The sequence below is a fragment of the Bombus affinis genome, chromosome 13 (assembly GCF_024516045.1).
Source record: "Bombus affinis isolate iyBomAffi1 chromosome 13, iyBomAffi1.2, whole genome shotgun sequence".
Classification (NCBI taxonomy): Eukaryota; Metazoa; Arthropoda; class Insecta; order Hymenoptera; family Apidae; genus Bombus; species Bombus affinis.
The window spans coordinates 10,834,346-10,850,374 of NC_066356.1; the positions used below are offsets into that span (position 1 = coordinate 10,834,346).

General features: G+C 47.3%; 1 protein-coding gene across 14 annotated transcripts in view; it reads right to left on the reverse strand.

Annotated features, from left to right (window-relative positions):
• The window catches only part of LOC126923095 (tyrosine-protein phosphatase Lar), a 278,024-nt gene that overhangs the window by 34,213 nt on the left and 227,782 nt on the right, over window positions 1–16,029 (reverse strand). For all 14 annotated transcript variants that reach the window (XM_050736151.1, XM_050736143.1, XM_050736153.1 and 11 more), the window contains one exon: window positions 880–1,062. In XM_050736151.1, coding sequence (XP_050592108.1) covers window positions 880–1,062 — 183 coding nt within the window. The remainder of the gene's footprint in view (window positions 1–879; window positions 1,063–16,029) is intronic.

Below are 16,029 nucleotides of genomic sequence, written 5' to 3' on the forward strand. Positions count from 1 at the left end.
TTATGACACAGCGTTTCACCAAAGCCTGTTTGTTTCGTCTGGAAGCGGACCGATCGGATCGAACGATCGGTTCGATCGAGGAAAAAGTGTCGGATCTTTGGCAGTTTGATCGAAAACGTCAACGATATATGTAGATCGGCGCACGAACAGACACGAAGTGTACTTCGCGAGGAGAGCCGTGCAGAGCAGGTGTGCACTCTCGGCAAACGAGATGGATGTGCTGGATGTTCCCATATCGCGTGACCACTCGATCAACGCTACCGCGAGTTGACAGTGACTTACGCACTCTGGCACTCGACGAGATATGACACGCGCCATCGAGCTTCACCCTATTGTTACCTGTAGATCGCCGCCCAACATCTTCGATTCATCCGCTATCCAGATTTTTCTTCCGCTCGATCTTTCGATCTTTTGTTCGTTAGGTTTAGCTCCCCTTTAGAGTTCGTGCTAGTATCCACATCGGTTACCTCGATAGCCTGATCGTCGCGAGATTTACTACACGTTTCTCGTTCGCTAACGAGAAATTGAAATTCCCTCAAAATATTGACTCGGCGATATAATCTTCGTACTATTAACATACTCGATACTAAAATCGAAAGAAATGTCGGCGTTAAGATACGCGGAGTACTTGGACGAATGTCGGTACCTTACTTCCCCAGAGTATCGGAGAAAGTAGCGAATTCGAGTTAAGATAACGTTGCGGACTGACCAAGACTTTCGGAAGTTTCGAGCTTCGAATTACGCCACCGCGTACATAATTCAGATTCGAAGCGATTCCAAGCATTTCGAATCTTCTTACGAGATAAGCTGATAAGATACGCTTCTGGTTTTTCTTGAGAACGCGAAAATTCGAGCGTCGTAAAGGAGAAATTCACTTACCGGTATCCAAAACCGTGTAGCGTGGATTGGTCGTGTCGATGGGCAGCATGTCCCGTACCCAGGAAATGATCGGAGGCGGTGATCCAACAGCGGTGCACAGGAGCACCGCGTTATGACCCATTTCGACCACCTTCGTCGTCGGTGCTTGAGATATTAACGGGAAACCGTTCGGCAATTTCTCGGCTGTAACAATCGAACAGTCTCGCGTTATTGTAAATCAGCGATGCCAGTGCTATTTATTCGACACGATGAAGAACAGACGCGGGTGCACGCAGTTTCCTAGCCTCTAGGAGAATCTGTGGCGCCCGGTATGCCGCGGTCAGTCCCGCGGGATCGAAAGTTAGGGAAAGCTATTGGAACTGCGAGGATATCCCATTCCAGTTTCCATTTCTATTTCCCAGTACAGGAAACAGAGGTTTCGTCTTCTCGAAGACTGTGCAGCGATACCGGTAGATGCGACCGGATATACCAGTGTCCGAGTGTTCGAGAATAGAATCAGAATTCAATATACCGGAAAAAGTTCGTAAAACGATTTACAGGGAAGAAGAAGAGGAAGGAGGAAAGGAAGAAGGAGAAGGAGGGGAAACGGACAGGTCGGTCGATACCTCGAAATTTCTATTCTTGGACGTAGCGCGAAAGCCGATCGATTTATTCGCGTTTCTCGAGACAAGAAGAACGACGACGCGAAATTGGAGGCTGCTCGAAATATGGAGAAATAAAGATGAACGAACGCGAGGCGTCGTTGCCCAACTATGTTCCACCATCTGCATTTGTATTCCACATTTAAAATGCGAGAAAGAGCGTAGACTATGTAACTGTAAAATCGTAGTTTGATATTTCACCGCATTTTAATTCCGCTAATTATTTTCTATGTTTTTATCGTTATAGAAATACATAAATACATTTTAACCACGGATAATAAATTGTTATAGCGTCGAATATTGTTTACGATATGTCGTTCGTTTACTGCGACAATAACTCGAAATCTGCCATGATTTTGTTGATATTTTGGTAGTATCTTGTTGTACTTTACGACATGGGAAAATAAAAATTTGTTACATTTGGTACAACTAAAAGAGTGGAGATCTGTTGTTTCACCTATTGGATATTGTAAACCAGTACTAGCTACTATACTTTGAACGTTTTACGTGATATTTTATGAATTATTTCTGCGTATCGCGTTCTTCCATCTTCGATAATTTATAACGATCTCTCTTTCGATAATAACGACGATAGTAATAATAAATACTTAAACGATCGTAAAGAATAAAATTTTGAAAAGCATGGCTGGTCGTTGTTTCTTCTCGCATCGTAACAGCGGTAACGCCGCGTTGTTTGACACGTTGAATAAACTGGAAACATTCGTAGAAGTTAATTCGCTGTAAAGTCAATATTTGGCGGCGAAGTTGCAAGTTTTTTAATTTCTTCTGCCGACGAGCCAGAAAATCAGGAGCAACGAAGCCGAAGGCTGATGTGTCGTTAGCCGGAGATGAGATTAATTCGACTTGTTTTGCGGTGAACGCGATAGAAGCCACATTTGCCTCGTTCTTCGCGTAATTACGACGATACTGCGTTCATCCTTAGAGCGAACTCGTAGTTAAAGGTAAGTTGGAGGATGTTGCACTCAAAGTTTCGAACTACTTCGCGTAGGCCTGGTTCCATCTCAATGGGGCTTACGCGTCTCGAACCTCCTCGACAAATTTTTCTTCCCCTTTTTACTCTCTTCCCTTCTCGTTTCCTATATCGTTTTTTGTTCCATTTTTTAAATTAGACATCCGCCGATAATTGGGTCGCGCGGGATTAATTAAAAATCCGTTCTACTTTCGAACGAGGCTCTAATAACATCGTCATTAAGTCCAACAATCTTCGACGTTTCACTGGTAATTATACAGACCGTGTTACTTGCAAAGTACTCTCGTCGTTCTTACCACGTTTCTGTGGATTTCGCTTCGACGACTAACGATACAGCGACGAGACGTTGACGCGTGTCGATTAGGCAAAAAGATCTCTTCAACGATTACGAGCTTGTCCTCGTAATTTTTCTTCCTCTCTCGTCACACTCGTTTCGTAGTATCGCGAAAACGTGAGATTTTTCTCGTCTATTTTAACAACGTACGTAACGTTCTGTGCATTTCTACAATTTTACATCTCCCATAAATGCATGTACACCCGCGGGCTATTAATATGCGAACGTTTCGCGAAAGACACATCGCGTTATAGATTTCATGCCTGAAAATAAACTACGCGTTATTGCAACTGACAATATTTTACTAGATTTTACCATAAAAGCGAGGCAGCTGTTATTTTAGTTTCGAACGCGTACGTCATCTTTGTACGAAAGAAATCCTACTTAAAGAAGTGGATGTTTTCAGATTCGAGAATTATTAGTACAATTGCCGCGAACTGGGTGAAAGTTAGGAAAGAGCGGCGCGATCAAACTGTAATTACCATGACTGGGGCCACGGGACGGTACTTTGTAAATCGTTCTTTTATAATCTCGTCAATTAAAAGAGCAATCGGAACTCGAGCCAGCAGTCGGTTGTCGGCACGACTTTCGCCAACTTTGATCTAGTCGTCTGCTCTTATCGTAAATACGTAATAAGTCGGCAGAACCTGTTGGATCGCGTACGACCGTTCGCGCGTCGGTGAAACGAAGACCACGAGATTCTCCGCCACGCACGCCTTTGTAACGTCTTACTTTCTCGTGATTCTTGTCGACGCTGTTCACGAACGAGAAAGAGACGGAGAGAAACGACAGATACTTTGGATTCAACGCCAGTACCGACGCATACAGATCGAAGAAAGGACGAGTCGGAATCGCGTTGGAGCTCTGTCGCGCGGAAAAGGAAGCTGACCCATATTCAAATTCTTGAAACCTCGATGCACGCAACGCGGGAAAAGTCGATACAGAGAGTGGCAGCGTTCGCGACAAATCTTTGCATAATTTTAAAGAAACGTGGCGCGAAACGGTTGTCGCCACTGACACCTCGTTACGTTCGCACGAATCTCTCGCAGACTCGGCCGAACGAAAGGCCGGTGTCCGCTTTGCTTCTTCCGCGAACGTGGTTGAAAGATTACGAAGGTGGGTCGGTACGACGCGATGCAACAACACGCCGAGAGCCAAGAAAAGCTAGCACAAATTTCGCTTGGTTCGCTCGGCAGCTCGGCTCCGTTAACGAGCGCGATTAAGGTGCGAGAATCGTTGGCACTTCGGTCGGGAAACGTTGCTGCTCGGTCGGTGCGCTCGAATCTTAGACGCGAGCAAGCCGGAAAAGTCGGTTGAATTCTGTCAGATTCAGCCGACTGTCGTGTCATCCAGCGGCGAAGAGCGCGCTCCTCGTTCTTCGGGTACTTTCAGCGGATCTTCTTCCATTGTTTTCTTCGCCGGCGTGGTTTCTTTTGTCCTCGTTATCGTTCGAGTTATCCGGCAGGGCGGCGCCAATTATATCGGCGACCGTGAGCGGTGTTCACGGCCGACAATAGAAATCGCCCACAGACCTTCCCGCCCCTCGAATCGTCCGTATGCCGCGACGATTCGACCTCTCATTCTCTTCCGTTACCCTTTCTTTCGCGTTCCAGTCCGCGACAAACAATTTCTCTCCCTTCGCCACCGCTTTCACCGATTACCATCGACAATACGACCGCCACCGTGGACCGCGCGACAACGAGAACCTTCCTGCTAACGCCATTGCCTCTGTCGATTCGTGGATTGCCCCTTCTTGCCGAGTCCTCCGTAACCAGCTGTTTCCGATCCCGTGGCAAAAAAATACAACAGCGTCACTCGACCAAAGAGACTCCTTGCTTTCTTTCCTCCCTTCCTTTTCTTCTCTCCCTTCTTTTTCTTCCTTCTTATCTCGCACACAGTCATCATAGCCCCATCTCGCTAACGACGACGTTGAAATACGCTTTTACGCGCCACTGTACTATCCTCTAGATGCTCATAATCGGTGACGTCAGTGAGAATTGACTGAAAAGTAAGAAGGGAAGAGAAAAGAATCCCTTCGTCGATAGTTTTGATCGGTGACCGAAAATAAATTTCATCGTCGACGATATTGGATTGGCGACTAAGAGAATTTGTCATTAAACGGTATTGACAAAATCAGCAATCATTTAGTTACCGACCCAATAGTTATTTGATAAGCAGAAAAAAAATGTCATCCATAATGGTTACTGACAATAAAAAAAAAAATTCTGCGATGTACAACGGTTATCGGTAACCAAAAACAAACGGTCCTGTCATCGATAACGATTATTGGTACTTAAAAAAAAAAAAAAAAAAATTCCGTCATCCATACTGGTTACAAGTAATCAAAAACAATTTTGGTCGTTTATAATCGTTATTCGTAACGAGGATACTAAAACTGACGTCGCGGTAACATTAAAAATTAGTATGTTTCGGCTACATTATTTGTCGAGAAATTTCCGTAATATTTAGCGATTACTGCCGCGTGTCTTTCATTTTTCAAAATTTGTGACTCGCGATCTTTCTTTTCGGAGATAATCGTTTTGTCTTTTTTTTTAAATCATCTGTTGCTAAGAACAACGTCGACGATATGACCGCCGTCATCGTTCCACGCTATCTTCGTAACGAGAACCTTCTCGCTAACGCCGTTGTCTCTGTCGATTCTCGGATTGCCTGTTTTTGCCGACTTCTTTATCCTCTTGCCGTCTCAACGCAAAAATAATACAGCCGCGTCGTCGCTCGGTTTACCGAGTTTTCGATCAAAACCCGACAAGAAAAACTCTCGCTGCTTCTTTCCTCCTCCCCTTCCTCCTTTTCTCTTCTCCTAGATTCTTCTTTGCCTCGCTGCATCTATAGCGAAGAAATTGCAGAGTATGGAAATTCTCGCATCGAAGCGAAAAGAAGAGGAACAAGTTTCCACGACGTCCGAGGGATCGTCGGAAGACCGATCTGCCGGCTCCATCCGTTTACGCGAAGTCGCTTTAGATAACGACAAAGCGATGGATTTCCTCGGATATGGAGGAAGAATAAAGCACCGGGCGAAAGAAGCTAGTGGAAAAGAGACGAGTGTGGGGAAATGGGAGAATCAATTTAGAGCGCACTTTGTTTTATCGTTCTCATCGATTATATCGAAACGAATCGTTATCTTATCGGTGTTATAACAGATTAATCAGCAACAGGTGAGCGTTGATTTAGCCGTTTTCAGCAAGCGTGACATATTTGTTGGAAATTTCACAGACTCTAAGAGAACGAAACGTGATTTCGTCGGATTGGAAGAACGACCATGCTCTTGCGCGTTCTTCCAGCCTTCTAAATTGCCAACTAAATTCTAAGAATACGCGAATCGATATAAGCGATAAATTTCGTCGATTAGACGGCCGTTTTGAAAGCTCGGTCGTGTCTGGTGGTGAACGAATCACGTTTCGCGATGAGAGACGAACCTTCGGTTCCCTGTGCAAATCCCTTCCGACGTGGTACGGAAATAATAACGAGCGGCCGCGCGTGCTACAGGCTCCCCGGGGAATTTAAAAATCGGTCGAAGAGCAGCGCGCATAAATAACGCTTAGGATCGAGCGAAAAAATAATACCCACTCGGTGGTCCAGTTCGCCGCATCTACATTTTGATGGGGGAACGTGACTGGCAGGACCGAGACTGGAGAGGAAAAATTCGAGACGATGCGATGGTACGGCGAGAATGAATGTAGCGGCCAGGCCGATCAGAAAATTTGCCCGCGTCGAAATCGATTAAGAGTCGGGTTTCCTATATTTGAAAGTTGGCTCGTTCGAAGCGCAGATATTTCACGAGTAAAATATTCAGGATAACTTTGCCGGGAAACAAGATAGGTTTATGCGGTATCTTGGGAGCTTATCCCCGAGCAGCTTATCGAGGCGAAAGTCGACAACCTGGCGTGTACCGTTCCTTGGTTTCGCGACGTTCTCGAGCGTGTTTCCGCGCGATGAAAATCTTTCCGCCAGCTTTTCGGGCGAACGCGCCATTCGGTGACAACCACGCACTTCCCTAAATCCCAATCTTCTCTGTCAGAAGCTGGAAAGAAGCAGAGAGAGGGAGAGAGAGAGAAAGGAAGGAAGCAAAGGCTGTGTTGGCGTTCGCTACCGACCGAAAAAGAAGCAGGGGAAGGTCCGGGTCATTCTGCCAATTTCCTTTCCGTAGAACTCCTTTTCTTTTCATTCCTTTTCCTTCTTCTTCTTTTTGCTTTCTCTCCTACTCACCGACGCGACGACCGGCCGGATTTCAACTTTCGTTCCCTATGGAGAGGCGAACGGCCGCCCCGGACCACTCGACTGTTCCGAAACACTTGAAAACTTTCAATCGGAAACAACGCTGGGATTCTATATTGGCAAGAGCGAGCACCAGCGACGACGAGGACAACCACGTTCGTCGAGAGAACGTCTGGAAAATCTACAAACTACGCGTCCAATTGTACGATTTTCAGCTTGCAAAGATGAAACGCGTACGAATCTCTCGGGAATTATCGCTACGAATCGCGAACCATATGGAACGAAAGGAACGCGGCCTTTCGTTTCCACGATAATCGACCAACAACGAATGATATTAGTAGATCGAAGAGTTATACATTCTTCTCATTTTGCAATGCTTTGCAAAACTCGTAATTCGTAAGATGTTCGGAGACAACAACCGTAACAACAGTCACGGAAATGAAAATTTTCCACCTGATCCTAATTCACTGGTCAGGAGCTATAAGTCTAACGAATGTGCTTGAAAGAACAGTTTGCAGACTGTAAAACGGACGTTTCTTTGTACGAGGGCAAACAGAATGGATGGCTCACGGTGGTAATGGTAATTACGCTGGACGAAACAGTGGCGCATCGCGGTACGCGAGCCTTGCTTTTTTGTCCATTGGTTCTTCTTTACCAGAGACGGTTACGTACGCTGGCGGAAGGAATTAAACTGGCATTTTTCAGAGGGGAAGGTTCCCTCGGTTACGAGATTTCCGTCGCGGCCGTTCCGGCCTGGATCCGGCTTTAAAAGCTTTTGCACGACGATCGTGTCGTCGGTCGATGGAAAATTTGCGATCGGCTGACGAGGCGGAAACAGGAATTAATACGTTGCTGTCGGGGCAGCGCGAAACGGAAGCTCAATAAGGAACGGGCCAATAAACTACACTGGTCAAAATCCGCCGTAAAAGTCCCGTGCAAGCGAGCTTTCATAATTCAATCGCACGCGGTGACGCAGCTGCACGGCCACGCTTCCGTCCTCGATGTACAAGGTGTCTCGTATAACGTAGCCCGTTATCAATTTCAGAAGCGACTCTACGTGGGAAATTAAGCGAGAAACGTAGAATAACATTTTCTCGCCGAACCCTTCGTTTCCGATGAAATTAAACTTGTAGCTTTATCCAAACGCGCTCAAGCTATATTTTCTTGAAAGCGAGACCTGAAACGGAAAAATTGTATTCCATATTTTTCGCATACTTTCGCACGTGAAACGATCCTCTGCCGAGTGTCTCTACTCGTATTAATCGGTAATCGGCTGAGTCGAGAAATTGGAAAACTTGATTCTTGGACGGGAAACCTTTATTCTACGCTTTTCACTTATCTGTGCACGCGGAATCGCTCTCTGGCCGCTGTTGGTATTACGCTTGGTTATACGGGTCACCCTGTATATGCATATGTAAATGTAGGCGCATGTATGTGTACGTACGTTTGGTAGAAGACGAATAGCACGTGTACGTGTACAGAGGACCGCCTTACGTCATTTCGAGAGAAATCGATCTATGGGAAATTGGCTGCGTTTGCGGAAAGAGAGGTACCTCGACCCAGCGACGAACACGTAAATCGCTGGAAAACGGAAGTGGACGAGAATACGTTTGGTGAAATTGGAAAATTAAATTCGATAGGGGGACAAGTAGAAAGCTCGAGACGATGTACTACTACCAGTCGATGATGCTATGCGCGTAAGAACTGTTTCCCTTTGGCGGACTTTGTGAACTTGGCCGGGCTAACTCCCGCGGGATAAGTTTTTCTTCAAATTCCTAGCGTTCAAAGGGGAAAAATGAGAGAAACAGAATCGGGAAATCGAGAAATTAAAGTTATATTACGGAAGATCGGAAGAAAAATTGCTTCGTTTCGCGCGCCGCGCAAATTTCTTCTTCTTCTTCTTCTACTTCTTCCTCTACTTCTACTTTGCTCGAGTTTACGTACGACGGAACCTATATCAAGCAGCGAGTTCAATTTTTGTTGTAGCCGTAGAAAATGATTAAACTCGCGACTTCGATCCCTCGTTAAAGCTTTCTAGAATGTTCTAACTTCATCCGAGTTTTAATTAACGAGTACAGACCGATGGAATTTTTTCTGCGAATCTCGCTCGAGTGGCCAGAAAACGGGAACGGGTATAAAGAGAAAGCGAGAAAGTGAAAATTCGAACGCAGACTACGCGTAGTCAGGTAGCGTGGCATGGCGTCGCGTCGTATCGCGTGCCAGCTCCATTTGCAAACGTCGCGAGAAAGGGTCGCGCGATCGGATGCGATCGACAGCGCGTTTTCGCAAGCCGCGAAACCAGGTTAATGCGAGACGCTAGGAGTTGGAATAACGTCACTATGCCAGCAGCAGCAGCAGCAGCAGGTGGTGCGATACCGTATGGGGAGGGTCTCGTAATATTCAAGCTATCCCCTCAAGAACGATTCGTGCCACCTCGTCTTAACGAGGCCTTGCATCAAGTGGCTTGGTTTCGAGTAGCGGCTCTAGGGGATTAGGCTCTAAAGACCAAACTCGTCTCGCGTTCGAGACGAGACGGAAGGCGGAGAGCAGCGACGTTGGGAGAAAGCCAGCCTAAATCGTCTTTTGATCTTGTAATTAATTCTGCTCGCATTACGCTCGTCCGGAAGAAACGAAACCGGAGCTCTGGTATTCGCCGGGGCAGGTGGGTCATTAACCAAAGAGAAAAAAGAGGGTGGTGGGTGCCGTTGCGGCAGACGAAGAAACCAGAAGTGGAACGTCTGAACGGTAACAAGGAGAAAAGAAAGGGCCACGAGCCTACCGAAGCATTTCGTTTCGTTCCACCGACCGTCGATAGCGCTCTTACCTCGTTCTTATCAATTAATCGAAAGCGGTACACCTTTATGCATGTTTGATGGAACGATTTATGGCAGAGCTTGAATTTATTCAGCCGATTACAATATCGTGAATATAAAGTGCGCGCGGGGAAATTTATCGGCGGAGAATTGCTATTGAAGCGGAAAAGGAGAGGGAGAGAGAGAGAGAGAGAGAGAGAGAAAGGGCGAGAGTATGCAGGAGGAAGAAGAGGAAGGGAAGGGGCGGATAAAAGAGAACGAACGCTGACTGATCGGAAACTCAAAGTTTACCAATGTTTTTCCATTTCAATCGTGGCCGCTTTTCAGGGACGCGGGTATTTCCGTACGAAGCATTTCCATCGATCAATTATTTCGCCGAGGCTTCGAGGAGGTCCCTACACATCACATCACACACACATACACACACACACACACCCACTCAGAGAGTTGCAGTAGTTTCATCGGAGTAGGACGAGGGTGTATTATGCCAAAGAGCAATCGGTTTAAATGAAACGGCTATAGCTCGCGTTACGTTGCATTCCTACCCATCGGCATACTTTCGCGAAACAAAAATAAAAGCTGCGACGATCGGGATAAGGCGACGTCGGTTGCCTTTCTATTCCTCGAAGCGAGTAAACGACGCGAACGACGCACGAGTTTACCGGCGGCTTCCTTTCACAGATGGATCCCCGGACGAGTTTCAAAGGAATCGAAATACGTCAGAGGAAAACCGGAAGGAGGGTCACCGATAAATGCCTCGTGCGTTTAATCCGCAACAGCGTTGGTGGAAAAAGAAAACGACAAGGGGAATCTCGAGATTTTTCCCCGCTTGCCTATCCCGCTTCCACGGTTTCCCACGCGACGTATATCTTTCGCGAAAACGCGTACCGACGTGGCCGGATTTCCAGGGCGTGTTCATCCAGCGAATACACGGTACGATAATTCTTCGCGGAAGTGATCGCGTTGTATCGGTCATTTTATAACGCATCGTTGTATTTCACGTTTCCGGTGGCCGGAAAACTGCCTTTCGAAGCTCTTCTTTTCCATGCAAAAGCTGTGCTCGCTGGATTTCTCAGGCTACGCGAAAATCCGTCGAAAATACCAGGAAAATGGCGCCGAAAGGTGGCCGCATAACGATTTGCAAACAAACGAGCAGTTGGTAACGCTCGTATTTGCGTTTCGACGTTTCCTTTCCGCGCGTGTGTACAGCCAGGCCCGGGGTTGCTTCGACTTTTTTACGCGCAGCCACTCGAAACCGGAGGAGATCGGACACGGAGAACGTTCAGCCGGCTCACGATTAAATTTCCATGATTTTCTCAAAGAGAATCGGTCGCTGCATCGAGCAGCATCGTTCGTCAAACATATCGCCGGCCGGATATACGGTACAGGTTTCGTAGAATTCACGCGATCCACGCTCCACGAGCCATGATCTATGGCTCATGATCCATGGTTCGTGATCCAGGACCCCGAGTCGTGTACAAATGCGTCTGGCGGAGAGACAGAGAGCCGGCCAGAGGACGCAGATTCGCGCACGGATGGTTCGCGCAGCCAATTGGGAACGCGGCAGTTGCGTTGGCTGCGAAGATAGGGTGGATTTCGGAAGTACATTTTCCGAACGAAAAGGGAAAGTGACGGTGAATTCGCGTTATCGATGGCAAGGTAAATGGAGGGACAGAGAAGGGAACATCGGTGATTAAAGTGCAAAACCTCGTACGTTGATATTCGGCAATTTAATGGAAGAGACGCGAATAAAAAGTTCGATTATGCGCGAGGGAAAAAACGGTGTCGACGATCTTCCTCTCGCCACCTGGCAATTAGGGAATTCCACGATAGCTCGATGTTTTCATAGGATCGCTTGTTTTCCTTCGATCGATTTCTCGATTGTTTGCAACGAGCGCAGTGCTGCAACCAAATTTCCATCGTGTAGCTCCGGGCGTGCCGCCGGTTTCGCCGAAACGCCAAGAGAACACGATCGTGCATTTGCTCGCAATAATTTCATCGAGATAGGCGATCGTTTAAAACAATAGGAGTAGCAAGAGCAACGACATCGATGCCACGGTAGCGAAGTAGCAATAGCAGAGTAGCGGTAGAAAGCAGATAACGTTCCGACTGTCGTACTCGAGCGTCCAATTTTCGGTCGGTGAATAGGAAATCTAGCGACTCGGAGAAGCCGCTAAATCATCGCTACACGCGGTTGATATACGCTCGATGCACCGTCCGAATCAATTACCAGATAACCGATAGCGACGGTCACACGCCGCTATTGCGGACAGGTTGCCGATCGAACGATACTTAGCTCGTTCGCCCGATACCGATACGACCGAGGATCGAGCGATCTGGCTTAATCGCGAAATCATCCTACTTTGCCAAATCGATATCGCTTTTCGGCTCGCGTTGCGGCTACGGACAACGACGCGCGGCGAGTATATTCCACTTTTACTCAAAAATCGTATCGCAATTATAATGGAAAGTGCAACGCTATCGAAAATCAGCGCACGAATGCTACATGTTCGCGAAATAAGTGTAAATATGGAGGGTTCGATTCCAAATATTCGACGGCCCATTAGCTAATTAATCCGGTGCATTAGAGAAAATGCCAAGCGGGTTACTCGCATCGAGGTTTACGGGAAAATTGCGGCTCGTTGAAACAGCGAAGCAAGCGGAGGATCGTGCGTGCCGATGAGCGCGTAGACAACCGGCACGGCAGAGCGGTTTCGGCGATCGTGAAACGGACTCGCTGGCTAATGGACATCCGGTATTTCTCGTTGGATTAACCTCGAATAGCCGGCAGAGTGGAACACGAGGAATAGCCGAAGAGGGTCGAAACGAGAGCAAGAGAGAACGGGTTGCCAGGTTCGCGTGCACGTCGTCACCATCGTCAGTCGATTCTTTGGATTTTCCCTTGCGATTTCGTTCTCTCTCTCCCTCTTCTTCTCTTTTTTCATTTCTGCTGCAGACGCGAGAATCTTCCCACAGTATAATCTCTCGTTTTATGTAAAAACCGGAGAAACTGCCACGACGCCAGTTTAATCTTCAGATCGGATCTTTCGAATTGCAGAAAGATATATCACGTATCCGAGAACGAATTTTGGTAAAAGAGAGAACTCACGATCGTTGACCTTTCGAGTCGAAAAAAATTACGCGTTAAAGGATTAAGCGCGAGACGAAATTTTCCCTTATTGCCGGTCGTAAAGCAAACAACGGCGAAAGAACAAGCACCGAGTTTCGTTTCGGCAGTCCAGTCCGCCAAAGTACTGTCACTGAACGGAAACGCGTTTCTTATACTAACAATAATTCTTGTAAGAACCGTATATGAAATATCGTTTCACTGTCGATCGATTTAACAGATTTTTTTAGCACGAAACTGTATACGATCGTTTGGATGTTTCAAATATATTGCGCGAAACGTTTTGATGTTGTTTCAACAATGAGTAACTTTAAGAAGTGATTGATTCAATATGCCAGTAAAATCAACAGAAAATATTCTGCCGATAGCGAAAACACGTATTATTGACTACAGGAGAGCACTTGTATATGCATCATTCGGATGCCGGATATATGGAGTGCCGGACTAAGGAGTCGTCGTACCCACAGGTCATCTCGCGGCGAAGCGAAAGGTTTAAACATCCGTTCAACCACGTAATCTGCCTGTTAGCGACCACGAAGAATCCTTGCAGTTTCGGAAAGCAAAGCGGAAGAAGAGTCGTTGTTCCATCCAAGATCGGCCTTCGATTTCTCGCGGCATCGTTCGCGGCTTTTAATCCTACGATCGCGCGAAATTTAATAAATATCAGGCAGAGAAAGCTCGCAGTCGTTACTATGCCGGCCGCGAATCGTCCTGCTGAAAGTTTTCGTGGGGCGCGCGGAAAAAAAAAACGTAGCCGGTTTGGGAAACCACGCGAAAGCATTTTCCTCGGGGCTTTGAGAAGAAGGGCTTGCCGGAAGGAGGCAGCGGCAGTAAATACGTCGATTCAGCGGCGTGCTCGTATTCTTAAGTAATTCATAAGAAGCCAGCTTCCAGCAATGGTTTTATTTTTCTTTCTCTTCTTTTCGCCAACGACCCGGACATTCGACGGTTTTTAGCGTTTCATTTAGCGGAAACAAAAATTTTACCGCGTGAATACCGTACGGTTGAAATTGCTGCCGAATAACGGCCCCGGCGTCGAAGAGATTTCGCGCGACTCTCGCGCAGCTTCCAACGAAGACCGAAAGTTCCTCGCTTCGTATTTTCTATTTCCTTCGTTTCGCGAGACGGCGAAAGCGAGGCAGAAATTTAAATACGCAAAAATGTACGGACGATATTTGAAATTATTCAAAGTAGACGTTGCGGTATTCAGGGGATGAAACGGTTCTCAGCTTGGAATCCGCGTCTTCGTTTCGTCGCTGAGCAGTATCGACGAACGAAAGAATTTGACTGCGATCGATCAACGCACGGTGGACACAGAGATACGTTTCCTCTCGTATTGCTTCTCGCGAAAATGTCTTAAATCGAAAGCATCGTACGAAACGACTTTCGCAAAACCCCATTTCTCCGGGTTATTTCGTTGAACGAAAGAGAAAGAAGCACGCGTACGGTACTCCGCGTTTCGTTATTCCGCGTTCCGCGGGTAATAGCTGTTGGCAAACGTATTTCTTTGCTTTTAATACGGCAGAAGTTGTCGAATGGCTGGTAGGTAGCGAGGCTTTCGATCGAGAGAAATTGGGGCCAGAGCGTCGCCGGTGGTGCCGCGATGAGGAAGGAAAAAGGTATAGGAAGAAGGAAGCTCCAGACAAGCGTGGCAAAGCGCGGAATCTCTCCATCAAAAGCTCAACAAAAGCTTGCTCAGGGCTTCGGCTTGCCGGCGAGGAAAGGAAAAGAGGGATGAGAAGGCGAAAGAAGGGGATGTGCCAGAGAATGCCAGCTAATGTCTGAGACGCGTCAGTGAATGGGAGGCCAAGGGAGCGGCGCGAGAGCGGGAAAAAGCGCGGAAAAAGGCAGTCGGCGGAAAAAAAGTATCCGGCTGGAGAAAACGTGGCAAGCGCGCGGAGAAAATGGACGCGCTGAATACCTTAAAACATTCGCGAGCCAGCTTTATTGCATTAAACCGGAAAACACTCTGTGTGTGTGTGTGTGTGTGTATGTGTGTGTAGTGGATGGGGGGATGAACGGCAAAGGGAAGGAAGGAACCGACTAAACAGACTTCGTTAAGCCCGAAACTCGATCGAATCTCTTTCGTTTCCGTTGCTCGATCGCCCCCCTCGAATCTATAGCCGCTGGCCCGAATCGACCAACGATTTCGAATTACCAGACGAAAGAAACTAGTGGAAAGACGAAGGCAGAGAAATCGCTGGGGGAAAATGGAAAAACGGGGTAGTCTGCCGGGACGTTAAACGGTTCGCGAAAGGCCGAAGCCGAGGCAAGGTATTACGCGCGGAAAGAACGAGACGTCTTTCGTGCTACGGTCAATCAGAGCTCGTTAAGCTCCGAGCGTAATAAGCTCGTTCGTTCGAGACTTTCGAAGGTTATGAAGCGATAGTTGGACGGTGGACGTTGCGGTGGCTTTCGTGGGATTGGAGAAAGCGGGACGAGTCCTGGTAACCACGGGGAACGCGTTTCCAAGGCGCTTTAACGAACCCTTAATCTTCGAATCGATGATCGAAAAACTATTAACGAAGTCGGGAACTTGCGACGAGGAGCTGCTGGTCGACGGGCAAGATTCTTCGTCTTTCTGGCGTTGGCCGCGATCTCGAAAGAGAAATTAACGTTACTTGTCTCGTCACGCATACCTGCAGGGTAAAGGGGCAGCAGAGTTGCCGCGTCGAAAAGTCGCTTGGTCGCCTGGTGTTTGGCGGAAACGCATCGATGTCTCGGTTACCAAGAATCCTGCTACGGAGAGACGGAGCTACGTGGAAAGCCTGAGGCTAGCATATTTTGAGGAGAATGAAAAAACATTGTTCCCTCTGAGAGAAACGATAGATAGATCGTGGCGAGGAAGCGGGGACGGAGGCCAGCGACGAGAGCCAGCTCTCGAGCACTCGGTCCTTTTTATTATTCATGAAAATCGTGCTGTCGCTGCTTTCTCGCGGCTGTAAAGCTTAGAGAAAACTCTCCGCGAATTAAAGCACGGCCGTGTATCGAGCAGGCTATTTTACAGG